This window comes from Cyprinodon variegatus, unplaced genomic scaffold (assembly GCF_000732505.1).
Source record: "Cyprinodon variegatus isolate N-32 unplaced genomic scaffold, C_variegatus-1.0 Scaffold886, whole genome shotgun sequence".
Classification (NCBI taxonomy): domain Eukaryota; kingdom Metazoa; phylum Chordata; class Actinopteri; order Cyprinodontiformes; family Cyprinodontidae; genus Cyprinodon; species Cyprinodon variegatus.
The window spans coordinates 112,176-133,120 of record NW_015151339.1 but is presented as its reverse complement, the minus strand read 5'-3'; the positions used below and the strand labels follow the sequence as shown (position 1 = coordinate 133,120).

General features: G+C 39.1%; 1 protein-coding gene across 1 annotated transcript in view; it reads left to right on the top strand.

Moving 5' to 3' along the window:
• LOC107099584 (interleukin-12 receptor subunit beta-2-like) overlaps positions 1-20,582 on the top strand; it is a 22,467-nt gene extending 1,885 nt beyond the window's left edge. Inside the window, exons 3-16 of the mRNA XM_015397773.1 lie at positions 1,622-1,900; positions 2,281-2,404; positions 2,492-2,685; positions 2,947-3,092; positions 3,532-3,676; positions 6,934-7,004; positions 10,502-10,703; positions 10,847-11,038; positions 13,903-14,004; positions 14,151-14,303; positions 15,215-15,346; positions 16,349-16,445; positions 19,032-19,119; positions 19,205-20,582. Coding sequence (XP_015253259.1) covers positions 1,622-1,900; positions 2,281-2,404; positions 2,492-2,685; positions 2,947-3,092; positions 3,532-3,676; positions 6,934-7,004; positions 10,502-10,703; positions 10,847-11,038; positions 13,903-14,004; positions 14,151-14,303; positions 15,215-15,346; positions 16,349-16,445; positions 19,032-19,119; positions 19,205-19,657 — 2,378 coding nt within the window. The 3' untranslated portion in view covers positions 19,658-20,582. The remainder of the gene's footprint in view (positions 1-1,621; positions 1,901-2,280; positions 2,405-2,491; positions 2,686-2,946; positions 3,093-3,531; positions 3,677-6,933; positions 7,005-10,501; positions 10,704-10,846; positions 11,039-13,902; positions 14,005-14,150; positions 14,304-15,214; positions 15,347-16,348; positions 16,446-19,031; positions 19,120-19,204) is intronic.
• The last annotated feature ends 363 nt before the right edge of the window (positions 20,583-20,945 follow it).

The window sequence follows — 20,945 nt, the reverse complement described above, 5'->3', positions numbered from 1 at the left end:
GTAGGGGCAGTGATAGCCAGGCTAACTATATAGGGGCAGTGGTAGCCATGATAACTATATAGGGGCAATGAGATAGCCATGCTAACTATGTAGGGGCAGTGATAGCCAGGCTAACTATATAGGGGCAGTGATAGCCATGCTAACTATGTAGGGGCAATGAGATAGCCATGCTAACTATATAGGGGCAGTGATAGCCATGCTAACTATATAGGGGCAGTGATAGCCATGCTAACTATGTAGGGGCAATGAGATAGCCATGCTAACTATATAGGGGCAAAGAGATAGCCATGCTAAGTATGTAGGGGCAGTGATAGCCATGTTAACTATATAGGGGCAGTGATAGCCATGCTAGTCCAGGGACTGACTGCAGTTCTACTGCAGTTCTACTGGAAGGTGCCTTGGTCAAGATCAATGACCGACGTACCTGACATGTAACAACCAGACTATACACATTGCTTCAGGTTAATTGACTTAATCAATTAGGCTATGTATTCTTGGAAAAGGAAAATAAAAAATTCCACCATTCCCTTACTGTTTTTTTAAAACATAACTACTGACAGTAATCACTTGCTGAGGTTAGTCACAAAAATGGAAAAGTCCATTAATACTCTGTTCAGAAGAAAAATAATGCAACCGTTTTTTGGCATTTACTTAATTATATTTGATTACTTTAGGATAATTGTTTTCATGTTAGCATGGTAGGACATGAAATGGTTGTGATAAAGTAACTAAATATGAATAAGTTATACTTAAAAATGTTGCATTGTTTTTTATTCAGCGCAGGAGTTTGGGAGGTGTCACTTTTCTAGTTATAATGCGTTTAGTGCCTTGTACAGTGACAGGAGGAAGCTGAACTTAAACCTACTGTATAACCATCCAAATTCAAGGCGACTGCATTACCCACTGAGCTGCAGTTACAATACCACAGGATCCACCACACGTATGTTTCCAGGACATGCATTGGCTACAACTGTCTCATTGCTTGTGTTTAACTGCACGCAAGAGACGTCAGAGGACCGTGACTTGACATAGATAACAGGAAGTTCATTTGGCTTTGCCACTGGATTTAAGATCCCAGAATGAGATGATAAAGAGGTACAGATTAGTCCAGTGGGAAGTTTACTCTTTAAGTGATGGTTTAGGTATCCCTGTGTTTGTTTCCAAGTCAAATTCAGCATTTTCTACTGGAAAACTGGTGTGGTTATCCTTCCATATCCCAAAATGTTTCATGGAGATGCAAAAGCACCAATGCATTTTTTCCAGAGGAGATATACTACTGTATGGGATGCATAAACCAGAAAACTTGACTAATGGGTTATACAATGCTCGTCTGCAATGAAACAGTAGCTGCACACTGCCCTGCACAGATGCAGCAATACATGCAAGAAAAAAAAGGAACCTGACCATATTCATTCAAAACTGATAGAAATAAAAACCTAAAAAAAAAATATGTTTCTTAATGAATTGAATAAGCAAAAATAAATCTATCTTTTATGTCATTCTAATTTATTGAGATGCACCTATGTGATTTTAATTTTAGTTTTTTTCACATCTTGACTGAAATCTGTGAATCTTTACTTGCTCTAACGTAATCAGGAATAAAACATTTTTCTGGTTCCAGGCGAGTCATCCTGTGTGCTTTGGTCCAGTGCTGGAGACATGGTGCAACGAGGCTCCAGCTTTGAGGTGTACTGCACCTTCAACCCAACATGCCAGCGCTCCAGATCCATGCAGATGTGTGCCGACGGCTCCAGGGAAGAAGAAAAGCTGACTTACAAACAGTTCAATGAGACAACCATATTCCTGAGGGTGGAGAAAATCACAGAGAAGAGGACATATAGCTGTTTAGCTGACTGTAACCCCCCAAAGGACTCTTGTGGACTGGACATCTCAGCTGGATGTAAGTTGGAACATGTGCTCCTTTTGGAGGAGTTTTATTTTGCTGATTGTTTTAGACATGAAACTTCCTTATAAGACAAGTTTCCATATGAGACTGCAGGGTTGTGTCTCTCAGAGTTTACAGCTTTATTGCTGATGGGACAACTAATTGTGTTTCCTTTTTCTCTTGGGATAAAATTGAGAGAGCAGAACACTGTAATATTAAGTTTTCCTGACCTAAAGCGCGAACCAGCTTTAGGTTTAATAATTGTTAAAAATTAGCTAAAACTTGTTCTGCTTTCACTCCGCTGCCTAGTGACACTGTCTGCTCACAGCTAACTGCAAAGAGTGTGGTTGCTTTTCACACATGCAAATCAACAGTTTGTCCACTTTTCTGTCCAGATCCGCCAGAACGACCCAAAAACATTTCATGCATCTACAAGATCCTGACAAATGATACGGGAAGTGTGAATTGCTCCTGGCACAGAGGAAGGGTCACTTATCTTCGGGACCGCTTCACGTTGTGGTGAGCACATTCTCCTACACTACACTGCCCTTAAGTGTTAAAACCATGCAGATATTCTGAAGTGAAACTCTGCTCTGTGGGTTTAAGGGTACAAGCTGTAAGTGGAAACCACAGCGGAGGAGCGGTGCCGGCGTGCAATGTGTCCAATAAAGGAACTGAGTTGCTGTCTGCCATTTTCACTTTGCCTACATCTGTCCAGTTCATGTCAGTCTGGGTTCAAGCCAGTAACCCTTTGGGTTCTATAGAATCCTCTGTCGTCAACTACACACTCAGGGATATCGGTAAGACTTGTTGCTAAGCTGCACATCTGCACAGATGAATCACTGCATCTATATTCATTTGCATCAAAGGTGTCTTCGATGGAATTTTAGTTAAGTTCCATAAATCTCTGACGTCTCCAAGCCAAACGCCAACCTTTCATTCTCATTTCCAATCACTCATCCCACCAGCCGCTTTGAATGACCTTTGCATCACAATCCTGTAAACTTTGTTGTTACTTTTTATTCATAGCATATCCTTTTGCTTTGTTCTGATCCGCGCAGTGATGCCGTCAACGCCTGCTATTGATACAGTCGAGTGCTCTTCCAGGAACTGCACCATCAAAGTTGAGCAGGCTGTGAGAACGCAGCATCTGCAGGTCCAGTACCGAGACATGGAGCAGCAGGAGTGGAGAACATATGCAGAACCTGTAAGAGGGTTATACCGTTTTTTTTAGGTAGGGGGGTGGGGGGATAGGGGCTTTAGGTGAGACTCCGATATTGCATAAGTCTTATTAAAGATCTTTGAAGATCGTTCTGAGCTTCTGCTGATTCAGAGCTGGAGGCAGATATGAGGTGCATGACACGATGTGTGAAGAAGTGAATGCATAATGACTCACCAGTCTCAGGAATAAGCTGAAATTTTGACCTTTCTGGCTCCTTTGTGCATTTATACTGTTTGTTCATCAACGCAGGTCCGTTTTGATTAACTGTCTCCTAAAAGAAATTTCCTTTAGTACTGAAATCTTGCAAAAACATCAAGCTTTTATATGAAATAAAGAAAATACAGGAAATTATGTGATAGAGCACAGATGTTAAGTAGAAGTGAAATGATTGCAATATTTTCCCACTAAAAATAATTTCCTGCAGGTCGGACTGATGATCCCATCTAAGACCAAGCATATCTCTTCCTTGGAGCCATGCAGTTTGTACAGTTTCCGGGTCAGGTCCAGATTCAGCACGGGCCTGTGGAGTCAGTGGAGCTCAAGCATCTCTAACCAGACAGAAGAAGAGGGTGAGTCTGCAGCCACCAGTAGAGCACTGTTTAGATTTAATCAACATGTTTCCTTTAGTCTGGGTTTTTGAGGCTGCTATCAGATCACCACTGACTCTCTAAACAGCCATGAAGATAACAAGAAATTTTAGTTGTACAGAACAAAACCACCTTTGCTGATAAGGCAGCCAAGGCCTCACGTCCCAGCTGAGATTCGACTTAATGCTTCTTGCAAATTAAGTCTAACTAAACTAACTAAATTTGACATAACTCAAGCAAATAAGGCAGAGTTAAGAGGAAATCTAGGCTTTATAGGAAATGCTGCTGTGTATTTTGTAGTTCCGATGGTGTGAAGATATGGAGCTCTCTACAAACACATAATCTATGAATAATCTGAAGTGACAGATAATAAGTTTCCACTGAAGGCAAAAGGTATAGGTGTTCAGACATTTCTTTCAAGGTTGTGTAAAGGATTATTGAAAACATCAACTGCCACTTTTTATGGGTAAAGAATGATAAGTTCTGACCTTTAACCTTTGGGGATGCCATTATTTTAAGCTGTATCAGCTTTTTTTCTCATTTCTTTAAATCAAGACCAAAGATAAATAGATTTACACAAGTTTTTTTTTGTTTCTTTGTTTCTTTGCAATGCTCTTTTAAGGTTATAAAAAAGACTTGTTGAATAGAAAAAGACTGTAATCTATTTTAGGAAAAAAGGACAAAACAATTCTTACTTTTCTCAGCTACTACAGCAAACATACACACTGCATATCCTGACTGCTTTTCCCTGTAAGGAGTGCAGGACCGGTAAATTACACATACAGTTTTTTCTTGTTTTTTTTTGTTTTTTTGTTAATGCTTAATAAGTGGGTGGGTTGTGGGTGATCTACAAAGACTGCAAAGCAAATGTTAAGATGTGCAGTTTATTTCTTCCCTATTAAAATGAGCTGATTGTGCGTTACCGGCAATTTTAGAGTGGTAATAAAAGAATGATGAGGTGCTAAGCCATGTAGTTACATTTAATAACAAAAACTCTTTAAATAAAAACAACGATAAGGCAAAGTATTATTTATGGTGATTTCAAAGGGCTATGAACAAAAGTAAAAAAAAAACAACATAATTGAAAAAATACACCTTAAGTTAAATATAAAAAGTAAAAAATATCATAAAAGCCAATGGTGGGAAGTAACAAAGTACATTTACTTGATTAAGTACTTTTTTGAGTATCTTTATTTTACCTGAGTCATTTTCCCTGAGTGATTAACTTTCACTTCACTCCATTTCTAGGAAGCTGCTTGTTCCTTTTGGGTCATCTTAGCTTTATAATCCGCCGTTGCTGTTTTCTTTACTGAAATGCAAAAGCAGTTAGCAGCCCTTAGGACTGAATTTGGACACCACTGATTTAAAGATTTGATGACATTCTACATATGTAAGAAACTCAGAGCAGATATTATTTGTAGTTTATAAATGTTATTAAGGTGTCAGTTCTTGCTATGTGGCCAAGTTGTTCAGTAGGATGAATTTCCAAATAGATTTGCAGTTTCTTCATGGTAATAGATTCAACATTAAACCTCCATTCCATAGTGAAAATATGAGAAGAATAAAGACACTTTTTTCCGTTCTGTATGCTGAAGTTCATTACACATGGTGTATAATCTGTAGCAGGTGGTTTTTCATATCAAGTGGTTTCTGAAAGTTACAAGTTTCTTTAAAATTACTCTGAAAATTACACAGAAATGAACTGATTTAAAAACATTTCATTAGCAGTTTTGAATTGTTCAGTACTTTTGGATGCAAGTACATTTGAAAAGTGAGTACTTTGGTACTTTAACTTGAGTAGATGTTTGACTGAGTAACTTTTACTTGTATTTAGGTAAGATTTGACCATGAGAATCAATACTTTCACTCAGGTACTATTGTTAAGTTCTTTGTCCACCACTATTAAAAGATGAGATGGTTGGCTGGTGATTACTGCTGTGGCAGCTGGAACTTCTAGATATAACATTTAGATAGAGCCATTTTTCTTCTAACCTTTTTTGGAGTTGTGAGCAATCCACTGCAGGTTTTCAGATTTAGCCATAACCTGCCGTCTGTAGGTAACTTGCATTTTTCACCTGCTGTAAAGAGCTGTTTCAAATTAATTAGGGTAATCAGAAAGCTTAAAAACAGCAGATTCTTTGAGGAATGGTATAAAACCTTTGATTTTCCCCAAAATACACAGTCTGCAAGGGTAGGAATAATTTTGGTGTATGTTGTTTGCATGCAATCTTAACTCTATTGTAAATATTATAGCTCTTTTGCTCAGTGAAGTGTGACACTTTCACACACATCTATATGCTTTCTGGTGAGAATAATCATTTTGCTTTAAACAAAAGATTACTTTAAATTTAAATCTGAAAGGGTTATGGATAATTTTGGGCTTAACATAGGGTGACCCGATCTCAAATGAGCAAATAATGAAGAATGACCGACAAACAGAACAAACTCAGGTTTTTCAGTTTTGCATTTACATCTCCCTTTCCTTGTATGAAATTCTAAAATAACTTCAGCAAACTTAAAGTCGTATAAATCATTTTTATTTGTCAAATCATTCTGCCTTAAACATGTATATAAATGTACTCTTTATCAGACCATATTGTCCTAAAATTTAGAAAATGTCTGTTTTTTCGGGTTTTTTTCGTTATCATATACAGGCCAGTTAGTTATCCGTCAGCGTGAACACCTACAATTGGCCAATCATATATCAAAGGTCATCTGTCAATCAGAGTTTTTTGGTCGTTGCTTCGTGATTCATATGTCGCAGCTAATATACGGAACGGTTCAAATCAGAAATCAGAATAATTTCCTTTCCCATTGAGTTCCGTCCCAGTGTGACATGTGAGAAAGGCAAAAAAAATGTCTATATACTGTCAGGTGTGGACCTTAACCTAAACTGCCCGAACTGAGAACGCAGATGTTGTAGCGGAGTACAAAGCAGTTTGGAGTGGAGTCAAACGCAGCTGCAAGCTGCCTTTGAGTGAAAGTACCCCTTCCTGTTTTCAAAGTTTCTACATGCACACAAGCATCTGCCATAAAAACTACCAGAACCACCAGTGTAGGTACCAACCAGGTTATACAACACAAAGCAGCCTCACTGGAAAGTATCTCACGTTTCATTACTATTGCAGCCTTTATTAAGAAACACATAACAAAAAGCATAATTTAAACATCATCTCAAATAGAAACTCACACCCAGTAGGTAAGACAATAATGACTTCCTGTGTTGTTTGCTTTAAAAGCTCCCACCCCAGCTCTGGATGTGTGGCTTGTCCCTGTTCCTGGTTTAAAGTCCATGAGAGTCTACTGGAAGGTAAGATTTAAAGTCCTCTTCGTTTCTACATATGTTTTTTGTTTTGTTTTTGCTAAATAATAAGTATTCTTAAAAAAACTGTAGATAAATTATTGAATTCCTTCAAATGTTTTATGGTACAGATATGACCAAAAGCATGAGGGAATTTAGCCTAAAACCTTGTAGGTAGGAGTCCTGTGGTGAAGGCTGAGTGGTGCTCTAAGCAAAAAAAAAGAAAAACTCTGAAAAACCCAACCTCAGAAAGAAGGCTGACCCACTTCTCAAGATGACACGCTGTTTTTAAGGAGGCAGTTGTCAGCAGCAGGACAAGCACACAGACACATAAAAATTCATTTTTAATGTCATTTATTCACAGTCTCAATGCCACAGCCTTTTTTTCTGTTTTGCTCCTGTTACATATACAGATCCCATATGTACCTGCTGAACTTTTTCAATTCAATTCACTTTATTTCTATAGCGCCTATTCACAACACGTCATCTCAAGGGAATTTACAATTCACCAGATCATACAGTCAAATTGATTCAAAGTTTTCTAAGGAAAAACAGTTGATTGCATCGACTCATTGACTCGAATGCAATCCCTCACACTAAGCATGCTTGTAGCGACAGTGCAGAGGAAAAACTCCCTTTGAACAGGAAGAAACCTCCAGCAGAACCAGGCTCAGTGTGAGCGGCCATCTGCTGAGGCCGACTGGGGTTCAAGGAGACAGAAGCAGAGATACAGACAGAAACATGTAGAAGCATGAAGCAACTGTATTTGATTAGCCAACACAAAATGAAATAATTTTGAACTATAAGGAAAACATAAAAATTTACATTTTAGAACCTCTTTATTTAGAACATCTAGTAATGCTGTACCTATCTACTTTTGCCTGACTAGATGTTTTGCCCATTATTTTGTGGTAAATTGCTTGATCTCAGGCAGATTGGATGGAGACCACTGTAGAACAGCAATCTTCATGTTTAGCCTGAGATTGTTAGGTGTGGACCTTTAGACAATTATTTGATTTTTAGCTCTTTCTGTTTGTTAAGGGTTTTTGTCCTGGTGGAAAATGAATCTTCAAACTGTTTGTTCTGTATTTAGCTCCTCCGTTCATTTTCACATTAACTCTGACTGGCTTCCCCAACCCTGCGTCCCCATCCATGATTCTGCCACCATCACATGAGTGGATCATATTAACATTTTGCAAACGTTTCATTTGATCATTGTACCTTTTTCCACATATTCCTTGTGTCTCCTGTATGCCAAGTGGAAACCCCTATATTGGACTTTAATAAATACTCTCTGTTTGCCACTTTAATGACCAAATCCATTAATGTTCAGGTCTGACTGTCTTACAAAGGGCCTATTTGCTGCTTCCCTACTTATTTTTCTTTTCTTTTCTAAACAGCCTGTCAGTTTTCTTGGATGGCCATGTTTTGGTTGCTTTGCACTGGTACCATAATCTCACCTTTTTTATATTTACTTCAAAGGTGGTGAAAATTATTGACTGTGTTCAAATGTTCTCCTGCAACAGTTATAGATCTCTGTCAGGGACCAAGCAGTCAGGCAAAGGACAAAGGCGTAGAAAAAATATCAGGCATTTATTCTTCCATGGTAGAACAAACCAAAGTTTCGAAATTCAGTAAAAATCAGGCCAAAAGATTATATTAAGTAAGACAAATTTAACCAAGGATAACAAACCAGAGCTGACCTCTCCCAATGGACACAGGGGTATTTAAACACATAGGCTAACCTACAAACAACAAGGAGGGGAGGGAGAAAACTTACAATAAAAAAAAACAATAAAAAAAGCTAGACAACTAAGTCAAACCTATAAATAATAACTAACTACAACACAAGTATGAAACTAAGACATTCAAACACCAAAATGTATTTTAAAACAGTGGATCTTTGAGTGTTTGACAGCTTCTAAAGAGCCAATCTCCCACTATCAGCTGCTTGTTGGATTCCTCCACTTCCTTGTGTTACACCATATTTGCTCTCCCAACTAGTTCTTTCAACCTCAGCAAAAGAAAAACAGTTAGTGATCTTGAAATACTGTTCATAGGGGCTGTTTCTCAATTCACAAGAACGCTAGTATGGACTCGTGTGCTCGCCAAGTCTGTTCTTGAGAAGAACACAGGAAAGCATGGACTCTGGGGGAACGGTAGCAGGCAGCATTAATATGGGTCGATTGGAACAGAAGCGTACTCGTGACGTCCCCACATGCTTGGCTCGTCTGGAGCTGCTTTTCACCTCATGTTATTAATAGTCTCTTGATAATAGTAAATTTTTTTTTTTTATTTAGTGGGGAACATATAATTAACACAGTCAGATAAACACAAATCAAATGAACATTTTTGTTACACATTAAATCGGTGAATAGGCCATATAGTGAAGCTTAAAAGTTTAATGTTCTCGCCTCAAATAATCTAAAGAATACTTTCATTGAACAACAACAACAGAAAAGAGAACTTTTAGCTTAATGCTCTAACCTGCCACAGTGCATGCTGGGACAGCTGTCAGTCTCAAGAATGGACAAGTCTGCTCAGATGCATGCTGGGTAAAGAGGGAGGGGTGAGAACATCGGGAGACTTTGTCCGTTCTTGGCTGAGGCCAATGACGTTTCACGAGTACACGTTCACATGAGAATGTACAAGTACACAAATTGAGAAACAGCCAGGATGTTTACTAAATGTGTGCACCAATATTAGCAAACATCCTAAAATAAATGTGCCGTGTGAAACAAACATTGAAATGCTGACGCACTGACACTGAAATAGTTGAAGGAACCTCCACAATCTCCATATCAGGTGTAGGAAGAAAACACATCCCACACCATGGATCTACCACCACTGTGCCACACACACATATATGTATATATAATTTGATTAAGAGTGATGTGTGTTTAATTTTGGAATTCACATTTAAAATGTACCAAGTTTATAGATGTATCCATTACAAATATGTAGCATTTTCCTTTCTTTTGTTTTTACTTCTTTATTTCTTGACCCTACATGAACCGTTGGTAATTAGTCAGTTAATAAAAGTAAAGTTGTTCTATATTTGGCCATCTTTCATATAAGACTGTATTGCGGTTTCATAAAACCAAGGCGTATCTTGTCTCCATCCGTCCCAGCATGCTCGCACATTTTCCTGCCTGCTCACAGGGTTATTACTCTCTCATCCTCATGTTTTCCCGCTTTGTTTTGCTCAGGCTAAAGGTCAAACCCTGACCACTTTGTATGACATCCTCATAAACACACACACATTAACACTGTTTACCAAATATTCAGCTACACACACAACCGGAGTATTTTAATGTCTCATACACACCCAGGGGTAACTGAAACCTGACAGTAGACACCGCAGTTTCAGTTTACAAGAAAAAGAGGAGCTGAACAGAAATGAGGTGTCTTACACACTCATCTTGCGGTGTGGCGACAGTAATCTCTCACTGAAGCAAAGAAAACATGCCACGAGAGCTAAAGTGAAGATCTTCCAAATGTTTCAGGTGTCCGTCATGGCCGTCTGCAGCAGGAGCATCACACAGTACAAGATCCAAGTTAACAGCAACGACAGTGTCGTCGCAAACGTCGGGGCTGAAGTCAAGAACCGTTCTATCCCATTCTGCAGCAACTGTGAAGTGTCAGTGCAAGCTGTGAACTCCAAAGGCCTGTCGCCTCCTGCAACCATAACAACCCATCATACAGACGGTAATAAAGGAAAGAAATCTGTCTAACTAAACACTTTTTAGCTCAACATACTCTGATTGTTCGGAAGGTAGTTTTCTGTTTTCTGTCTCAGCTCACCTCCATACAGTAAAGGCTTCCCTTTCTTATGTGTTTGTGCCCTGCAGATGTGCTTTTGGCCAAAACAGCACCTCTTGAAATTGAATCGAAAGCAGAGAATCACACTGTCACCATCTCCTGGAGGAAACCTCAAACTGCACCTGCCCACTATTTGGTGGAGTGGTTCTCAGAGGGGCTCATGTTGAACCAGCTCAGATGGGTCAGACTGAACAGCACTGAAACCTTCTTTAAAATCACAGGTAAGATGTTAAAACCAAGTTAAAAAAATAGAAAATTCCTGCTAAAAAGGTGATTCAGAAGATTAGTGCATATTGTAAGTTGCAGAGTAACCACATGGTTTTAGTATTTACCAATCAGATATTTCTCCAATGGTGGAGATGGTATGGACTGACATTTAAACAGACTCTACATTTTTTACTTGGTTTGGGGTCAGCCTTTTCAATGTTGTGCATGAATGGGTTCAATGAATGCGTTCACTCAACATATTTATCTTTAATGGTGAGCTGAACAGATAAGTTTTGAAGTAATGAACATGAACGAGAGCGACGTTCACTCTGATAATAATGAGCGATGCACACAGCTCAAAAAATTTTAGAACTTTAAATTTACAGTCATTTTTACTATTATTCAAGGCTGCACTTTTAAAAAGATGAAATTGTCCAGTGAGCTGTTTCCAAATTTATTTTTTGTTTTACACTTGTGTAAACAAAATGACAAATAAAATCTGTGTAAAGCTCAGGTTGCGTTCAATTGATAACGACATTTTTCATTGGATAATGTCAGGTTTTACAGCACTTACAGCAAACAGCCTGACAGAACAGCATGTCTACTGCCAGTACTAGTCTGCTCCATTCAGACTCATCTGCTGGTATTTTTGATGCCAGTTTAGCAGAGCGCTTAGCAGAGTTTTATAAACTAACAATGGAAGACTGAGACTGAAAAAAATATCCTCTTTTTGTGCAAACTGCGCCCACTGGGACAAACAAGCCCGTATGTCAGCCACATCCGCTTTAAATTGAAAGCAACACATGGAGTTAGAGCATCATGGGAAATATCTGCTACTGAATGAGGAACGTAAGAAATAATTCCAGATCTGGATCTTTTCAGCAGAACCTGAATGTTCCTGTATGTTTCTGAAGTTTGGTGTAATTTGGCTAAATACAGTAGCAGCCATTCAAAATGGTCCTTCCCAGTCAAACGCCATCAGAATGGCAGCCCACTTCCCTCCAACTTCCAGCCACTGGAGTGACAAGCTTCTTCTCCTAGGGCTACATCCAGGGTTCATTCTACAGTCAGAACTAGGTTTTCCAAAGATGTCTGGAAACCCTGGAGAAATACTGACCAATTTAAATGTTATAACTCTGCAAGCAAAGCATAGAGAAATGGAAAAATGGAAGAAAAGACTCATGGTGATAGAAAATTAGCTAAAACAGGTTTAACAGATACTGAAATCCTACTGTGACATGCAGATCTCAAAGATAAGACAAAGATAAGTTTAAGACTGGGCTGCTCAATGGCGCAGTGGGTAGGTTCTGGGTTCGATTCTCGGCCCGGGGTCTTTCTGCATGGAGTTTGCATGTTCTCCCTGAGCATGCGTGGGTTCACTCCGGGTACTCCAGCTTACTCCCACAGTCTGAAAAATTGTCCTTAGGTGTGGGTGTGTGCATGAATGGTTGTTTGTCATGTTTGTCTCTGTGTTGCACTGCAATGGACTGGAGACTTGTCCAAGATGTACCCCGCCTCTCGCCCACAGACAGCTGGAGATAGGAACCAGCACACATTGCAACCACACTTGGGAGTAAGTGTGTTAGAAAATGGATGGATGAATGGAAGTTTAAGACTATATGACAATAAATCAGACTTCACTCCTGTTTTAGGTCACTTAAGATAAAGAAATACAAATTTCTGTTTGCTACAGTAGCAGCCATTCAAAATGGCCCATCCGAGTTAAAAGCCAGCTGAACTTCCAGCCACTGGCCTTCTCATGTTACTCTGACTCCCCCCTTTCACTGAATTACAGGGTCTTACCTGGAGATGACGCTTCTCTTTAGATCTTAATGTCCACAAATCATGACAGAAAGAATATTTTAGTACAAAGATTGATGTTTAAAAAGGAATTATAAGGGACCAGCCAAGGGTCCATCATGGAAAGTGGGAAAATTTTGAATGGCTACTACTGTAAAGGCTTCACTGCACATTTAGCATACCTTGACTTCTTCCACTATTTTTCATTTCTTTCTATACATTATGATCACACTTATAAAGGGTGAAATAAGAGGTTCTATTGTGGAGGATTGTGGCTTTATTTTCCATATTAACTTAAAATGGTTAATTTATAGGTTTGTGAAGTTGAACTATGAACTAGTTCATTTTAATCTATGTAAACTGAGCTTTGAGCTCATTCTTTTTAACTATGAAATGACACAGAATTGGGCTTTTCCAACATGTTACGCCTCTTTCCTCCATGCCAAAAAATGTTGTGATGCTTGTTTGGGACCGTTGTCCTGTTGGACCACCTATATTTGTCCATGTTTGACTAATTTACTTGTTTATTTAACCTGAAATGTTTAAGGTAGTCCTCCATCTATAATAATCACTTCAATACAGCAGTAGGACCAGAAACACAACCAGCCCTCAGCATGATGCTGCCACCACCAGTAGATGGCAGTATTAGATGACAGAACAAACATGTTCAACAAAATCAACCAGATGAATTTTATAATGTATGATAAGAAGAGCAGAGAAACATCAAACCAGAATTCTTCAACACTCCTAATCATAACAGTTAAGGACTGTAGTTTCCTTGAAACATGCTGAGGTAACAATATCTAGATAATACTAATAATAATAATAATAATAATAATAATAATAATAATAATAATAATAAAGCATATTAAAAAAGGTTTTTAATGTTTTTCTAAATAATTTTATGCCTGTTTAAACAGAGAAACATTTCTCACAGTTTCAATGTGTGCCCCATATCTACATTTTTTTTTAAACCATCACATTTTAGGGAAGGTTCAGAAAGTACATTAATCTGACATTTATATCAGTTAAAGGTATATTTAAGTGTTTTTTTTCTGTTTTTTTTTTTATTTTGCAGATATGAACCCATATGAGTGTTATGAAGGAGCAGTTTATGTTTTCTACAACAAGAGCTCAGTGAGTAAGACCAGCTTTGGACGAATCGCCACTTTGGAGGCAGGTAGGTTACAACAATGCTACAGTATAACACTTTTACGTCTGTTTTTAAATGTAATCATCATCTAAAACCATCACAAAGATATTTTACCTGTCAGCATTTTGACTTTTTCATTCAAGTGTCACAGGGTTCTGCTTTGTTGTTTCCAGCTCCAGAGATGGGTCCCTCAGTGGGGGAAAAGGTGGAGGGAAAAAAGAGGAGGGTGACAGTTGTTTGGACAGAGCTTCCTAAGGCGCAGCGCAGGGGATGCATCACAAGCTTCACCATCTATCTGCAAAACAGGACAGGAGCCCCAAAGCTTTGTAAGACAACAATCATACTGAACCTTAACCTGACTCCGCCAGATGGATTTGCTCCGCATATCCATCTGGAAACCTTCCATTGAAATAATTTTGGGAAGGGGCAAAAATACTGGTTAGCTGATTGGCCTATGTTGGTGATAGACGGGCCAAATAAACCAATCAGATCAACGAAGCATATGACGTAACAGAGCGACGACGAAAACACAACCACAAGCCAGGCTAACTCTTGCCAAAACCAGTTAGGAGAAGAGCAAAAACATCTTTTCCTCTGAGAAAAGCCTCCAGAGCAGTGTTTTGCTCTTCTTTCAGTGAAGAAATACTCTGTAATTCCGATAAAACTTGCTCGATAGCCACGCTAACGCTAGTTTCATCGGCTGAAGCCGCCATGTTCTTTAGACTGAACTGTCACGCTTCTCGTTGCGTCACACCTCAACCCGCCTCAAAGCCAACGCTGATTGGACGTTCGTTTGGTGAACGGCTCCAAATTTTCTTTAACGGAGAGTCTCCAGACTGATTAGCGAGTGAAATCTTGAAAGCTCGCGAGATCAGGATGGTCTCACGAGGCTAACTGAACCTGCCATGTGGCATTAAGCCTTTTAATTTCATTTGTTTCTGAGATCATTTTGGTGCACATAAAACAAAAGTGCAGCTAAATGGTGTTCACAGCTGTTTTGTTTTGCCATGTGAAGAGGATGTTGTTAGGGGCAAAAATATTTCGGTGTCAAAGCCTTTCAGCACATTGCTGCCAGTCTTGAATATTTACTGAACAGCATCCAATCCCTGTTTGTTACACATTTCTAGTTGTTTTATTGAATCTTTTGAGAATTAAACTGAAAATAAAAAATGAAATGAAGTTTTTCGATGGGTAGATGCATTACTTGACTTCTCCGTGTCTGTGAAAACCTCACCAGACTATGCACAAGCATCAGAGAGGGTGAAGACCATCGAAGGTCTTCATCCTGACTCCTACAGTCTATGGATGAGTGCTTCAACTTCCAAAGGAGAAGGTCCTCCAGGTCAGAAGATCAAGTTCTTTATTGAAGGTAAGCAACTTTTCAGTGTTTTATCAAAGTCTTATAAAGCACTATTCTCTCTTAATGGCACCGCTCTTAAAGATCTATTATTACAGCTTTATTACCAATAACATAGTCTTATTACACGGGTGGAATTTTTGAAATATTCAAGCTTTCATTTATTTAGCCGCAAGAGAAATCCTGCTCTTCATTTTGGTAGAGTCAAGTAAATCTTTATTTAAAATCTGAGGTCAAATGCTCTCAAAACATTCCCAGGCCCACAGCATAACAGTGGGTGTGAGGTACTTTCCCACATGTGCATCACATCATATTTATGCCCCTGGGAAGACGAGAGTCATAAAGAGATCCTCTTACCTCAGACTAGCTTAAGATTTAAAGCTTATTAAAGTAAGTTTCTATTTTTTCTATGAATAAACACTGAAATTAAAGGGTGTGTTAAGAATAAAAATAAAATGATTAGATGATGTCGAAAAAAATAAACATTTATTGTAGTGTTTACACCTTTTCAGTGAAGGAGGACCCATATTTATACATTAGCATTTCAGAAAATGCACCTTTTCTTTATCAGCTATTATATTCTGCAGCTTTATGCCGATATTAAACATGCCTTTTTATTATTGTCGTTTTTCTAGTGAGAATAAGTCCATGTGGGAAGCTGCAGAATAGAATCTAGACTGAATCTGGCCCTGTTAAAATCAGTTATACCAAACTCAAATAAATTAGAGGAAATACTTCATGACACTTTTAGGAAACTGCAGCAAAGGTTCAGTGAATTTAAAGCACTTTTTCAATCAAATCAGAAAACAGGTCTGGTGACACCCCTTACCAGTCAGCTGAAACCTGACCCACCCAGTGAGCAAGAAGTTTTCCTTCTCAATCTATGGCAAATCATTTGGCATTCTAATAAAGGAGGTTAGCTGACTGCCAATGCAAAGCTGAAAAAATGTTGCTTTAAGAAAATTAATTTACGTGTCAGTGGTTTGACTTTCTGTTTTACTGATGCTGTTGCAGAAGACGACCATCTTTCCCCTCTGCTGATGATGTGTTTGCTCGTCACAGCGGTGGCGTTTACTTTGTGTCTGTGGAAGGGCACAGCGGTAAAGCATAGGTATGTATGGGACCCTGTCCAGATTTATAATTGAATTAAATTCAGTTTATTTATACAGCGCCAATTCACAACACATGTCATCTCAAGGCACTTTACAATTCAACCAAATCTTACAGTCAGATTGGTTAAAAGTTTTCCATCTAAGGAAAACCAGTTGATTGCTTGGCCTCACACTAAGCATGCTTGTAGCAAGGGGGGGATTTACTATTAGGCAATACTAGGCAGGTGTCTAGGGTCCCCAAGTTCCTGATGGCTCCATAAAACTCAGTTTACATCAGGAGTCTCAAACTGGTTCCAGAAAGGGCCATGTGGCTGCAGGTTTTCTTTCCAACCAAGCAATCGCACACCAGGCTCCAGTCATCTCATCAACTGAGTCCAATCTGAACATGATGACTTGATGAGATGACTGGAGTCTGGTGTGCTATTGCTTGGTTGGAAAGAAAACCTCATCAAGCAGCGAACTCTGCTCTCCAGAGCAAGTAGATTGGTAACCCCGCCTCCTGCTCTCCTCTATCTTGTCTGCTGTCATGATTCATGCAGCTATTATTTCATCCAAATGAAAAATGGAGAACAGAGAAGCAGATCATGGCTTGTCTACAGTGAAAAGAAGGACTGGGTTATTTACTTTGGCCTTTTTGGAAACACAGGAAGGAGCAATCAGCTAAGAGAACCACTGAGCAGGCCGCTGTCTTGTGACAACACTCGTCTTTGATTACCCTTTTTTTATATTCCACCTTGCTGAAGCTTTAAACAAGCAATCTCTCAGACGCTTTTCATCTTTAGGTATGAACAAACCGTAGCTCTTACATGATCGGAATATGGCTACGGAGAGCGCCTGGAGAGCCACAGCTGAGCTGTCAAAGCTGTGCCTGTTAAAAATTCTCATTTGATTAGATTCAATTTTTTCTACAATTTGATCTCAGTATAAAAGCTTGTTGTTTTGCGGTGCTGGTCGGCCGTCATCTGCTGGTAGGAGCCTGACGTTTTTTATTGGGAACAGGTTGTTGTATGATGTCTTTCTTCTGGTAACATAATGACTTCATTCTCGTAATGTTATGACTTTATTCTCAAACTAAAAAGAATTTAAAAAATCTCTAGCCTGGCCCTAATACTAAAAGCTTGCAATCCAGCCTGAGTTTAAACTGTTTTGTAAGGAAAACTTTTTGTCCTTAAATGTCCAAAACCAGTGGAGGAAGAGACTGAAGCTGTAATTCATGTAGAAAATCAGTCTAGAAATGTTCAGCTGTGGTGGTGGGATCTATACAGATGTATCCCACATTACTGTCTTTTTTTTTTTTTTTACTTTACAAGACGAGTCACATAAAATCCAAACTGAATACGATGAACAATACCAATATCGATAACAAAAAATTACAATAACAAAAATACATCAACAATCTGTAGTGTGTAAAATGTTAAATACTTTAAGTAACGTTTTGTAAGGCGCAGCAGAAATGCGCACAGGAATTTTTTTTGTAAAATGTACTTAAACTGAAGAATATTATACTCAGACACATAAAATTTGGTTCCTCACCAGAATTAGGAAAACAATACTCTTTTAATTAAGCTGTTTTTCAAGAGGAAATGCATTAAATTCCAAGATGGTTAGGTTTAAATAAATTAAGCCTGCTCTGTGGTGCAGTGGGTTAGCACTGCTGCCTTGAAGCAAGAAGTTTGATTCCCGGCCCGGGGTCTACCTGCATGGAGTTTGTGTGTTCTCCCTGTGCATGTGTGGATTCTCTCCTGGTACTCCGGCTTCCTCCCACAGTCCAAAACATCACTATTAGGTTAATTGGCTTCTCTAAATTCTCCTTGGGTTTGTGTGTGAATGGTGGTTGTCCTGGCTGTCTCTGTGTTGCCCTGCGATGGACTGGAGACCTGTCCAGGGTGGACCCCGCCTCTCGCCTGTAGACAGCTGGAGATCGGCACCAGCAGCCCTCGCAACTCCAGCAGGGATAAAGCGTGATGGAATATGGATGCATGGATTTTGTCATCTGTTTCTTTCAAAGCATCAGCATAGTTTTGATCAGAGAAATCTGAACCAATATGGTGGAAAAATCAGACCTTAACTTTCAATTAATCTCCACCCTCTATATGGATTGTTCTGAAAATTTTATCGCACTTTTACTTAAAATATCACTCTTAACTCAAAGTTAAGCAAAAACAGCTTTTGCACACAGTAAAGGATTAATGAGTCATATCCCTTCCAATGTCTTATTATTTTATCATTAACCATGTTTCTATTTACACAATATTTAGAAGAAAGGACATTATAGAAATGGTTGATAGTTTATCTTTCAACAGAAATATCATAATCTGATTACATCAATAATACCTTCTTTGCTGACCAGCATGTTTCCACTGGAATCTTTGAGGTTGAAAAGCCTTCATGCCATCACCCTAATTTTTATCTTTCTTCTAAGAATTTCCAGTCAATATTTTTGACTTCTTGAACACATTAATATTACTTGGAATAATCTTGAACATGTGTGCAAGATAATAATACTAATTAGTATATATAGAAGGAATGTGATGTTGGGCTGAAAAGTATCATGGCTGCTTGTAAACAGTTTTTACCAATTTCAGGTTCAGTGTGATTTTTCGGTGCCTGATGCCTGATGTGGTGCCAGACCCTGCAAACAGCAAGTGGGCAAGAGAATGCAGCAAAGAGAAGGTAAATATGTGAAACGCTAAAGGGAAGACAGATCGGTGAATCCTCCACAGTTCACATCTGACCATGTTCCCACTTCTCCACTTAGGGGATGATGAATCTGAAGCTCCCATCTCACGACTCCAGTTTTACTGACCCTGAAGACGAGACCATTCTGGTGGATGTGGAGGAGCTGTGCAGGCAGATTGGAGACCCTCCTGCACAAAGGAACAACCCTTTGAAATGTTCACCTGAGAGCACCACTGGCCAAGAGACCGAACTGTCTGCTCTGATGTATCCTCCTCTGACCACCTACATCAAAAGCCTCTCCCACGACTCAGACAGCTCGTGCCAGATCTCTTCAGACACCAGCACAATCATTGACTACATATCATCCCACGGGCAGGAGAATCTGGAAAACTATGATCAAGACGATGAGGAGTTTCCTGAGATGCAGTTCTTCCCCAGTCTCAGCCTCCTCATGGAGCCTGTGGGGTGTGTAGGGAAGCTTACTCTAGACGCAGTAAAAATTGACTGTAGCGACTTCTTTCAGAATGCTTAGAGTGACCCTGAAATGAGGACTCTGCTTAAAACTGAATTCTCAGCTGAGATGAACTACCTCCTTTGATTTTGGAAATCATAAAGAACTGCCTCCCTGAAAGCTAAGCTTCAGTTGAGCACACATCCTTTTACGCATTACATTGTATTTTAATGAAACGTCTTTGGACACACTAAGCAGATTTAAAAGAAATAGATATGTTGCATTTTGGATAAGAATTATTTTAGAGCGTTTCTCTGTAAAACTTTTAAAAATCCACTGGACTTGGTTTCCAAGATTTAAAGATCTTTTGCCACCTCTCCAGGAAGCTTTCTCAATTCAAATGTCTGGATCCGCAGTGAGTTTGAGTCTTTATATAGACAAGGCCTTGTATTGCTTGGAAACATGCAAATAGAAACCGATGAGTGGGTCGTTTGGTTCCATTGTTAGCCTGTAATATCTGAAACCTGTCTATGATTGGTTTTTGGAAGCTTCCAAAATCTTACAATTCATTTATAGAGATGATCCCTTCCAGATATCACCACACCCCCACCCCATTACAGAGGAACTAAGTACCTCCCCACTCCAGTCGGTGAACAACACTTCCTTAACAACCGACCCTTAACAATCATAGACAGGTTTCAGGTATTACAGGAGACAATCCCCCCCTTTAACGACGACCTTCAGAATCATGACTTTGACCTGGATGACTGAGAATCTTCATCAGCATATTTTAGAGAGGTTAAATCTGAAAATAAAAGCTTTGACTCTTCTCATAAGAGGACAGTGACTGGAACTATAAGCATCCACCAAGGCTTTTTGGATTCTCTGTTTTAAAATTCCTTTCATGTGTTTAGATATCTTATTTAAAAAGTCTATTTCACCCATGTTAAGAGATTGCTGTACATAAATTGCCATGCTTTAATTCTACCTCAATGTGAATGTAAAATTGCTCAAATTACGATCGAGTCATATATTTCTTTTGTCCATGTAGAATTCTTGTAACAGTGTGAGCATTTACTCAGTATAACTTGGGGGGCGGGTGCATGCACTTGCACTTTTTGAAAAGTCAATTTTGGTCGCCTGCAATTTTTACAGTCCAAAAAACCAATGTTACTCTACAGTACCTCGACACTCGTCGAGCACTAGGACCAAGCGGGAAGCTCAATCTGAAGCCCGCTTTCATGAGTTCTGCCCACGAGCTCCTGATGGGACCTCCCTCTTTTCAATTCAATTCAGTTTATTTCTGTAGCACCAATTCACAACACTTGTCATATCAAGGTACTTTACAGTTGACCAGATAATTCAGTCA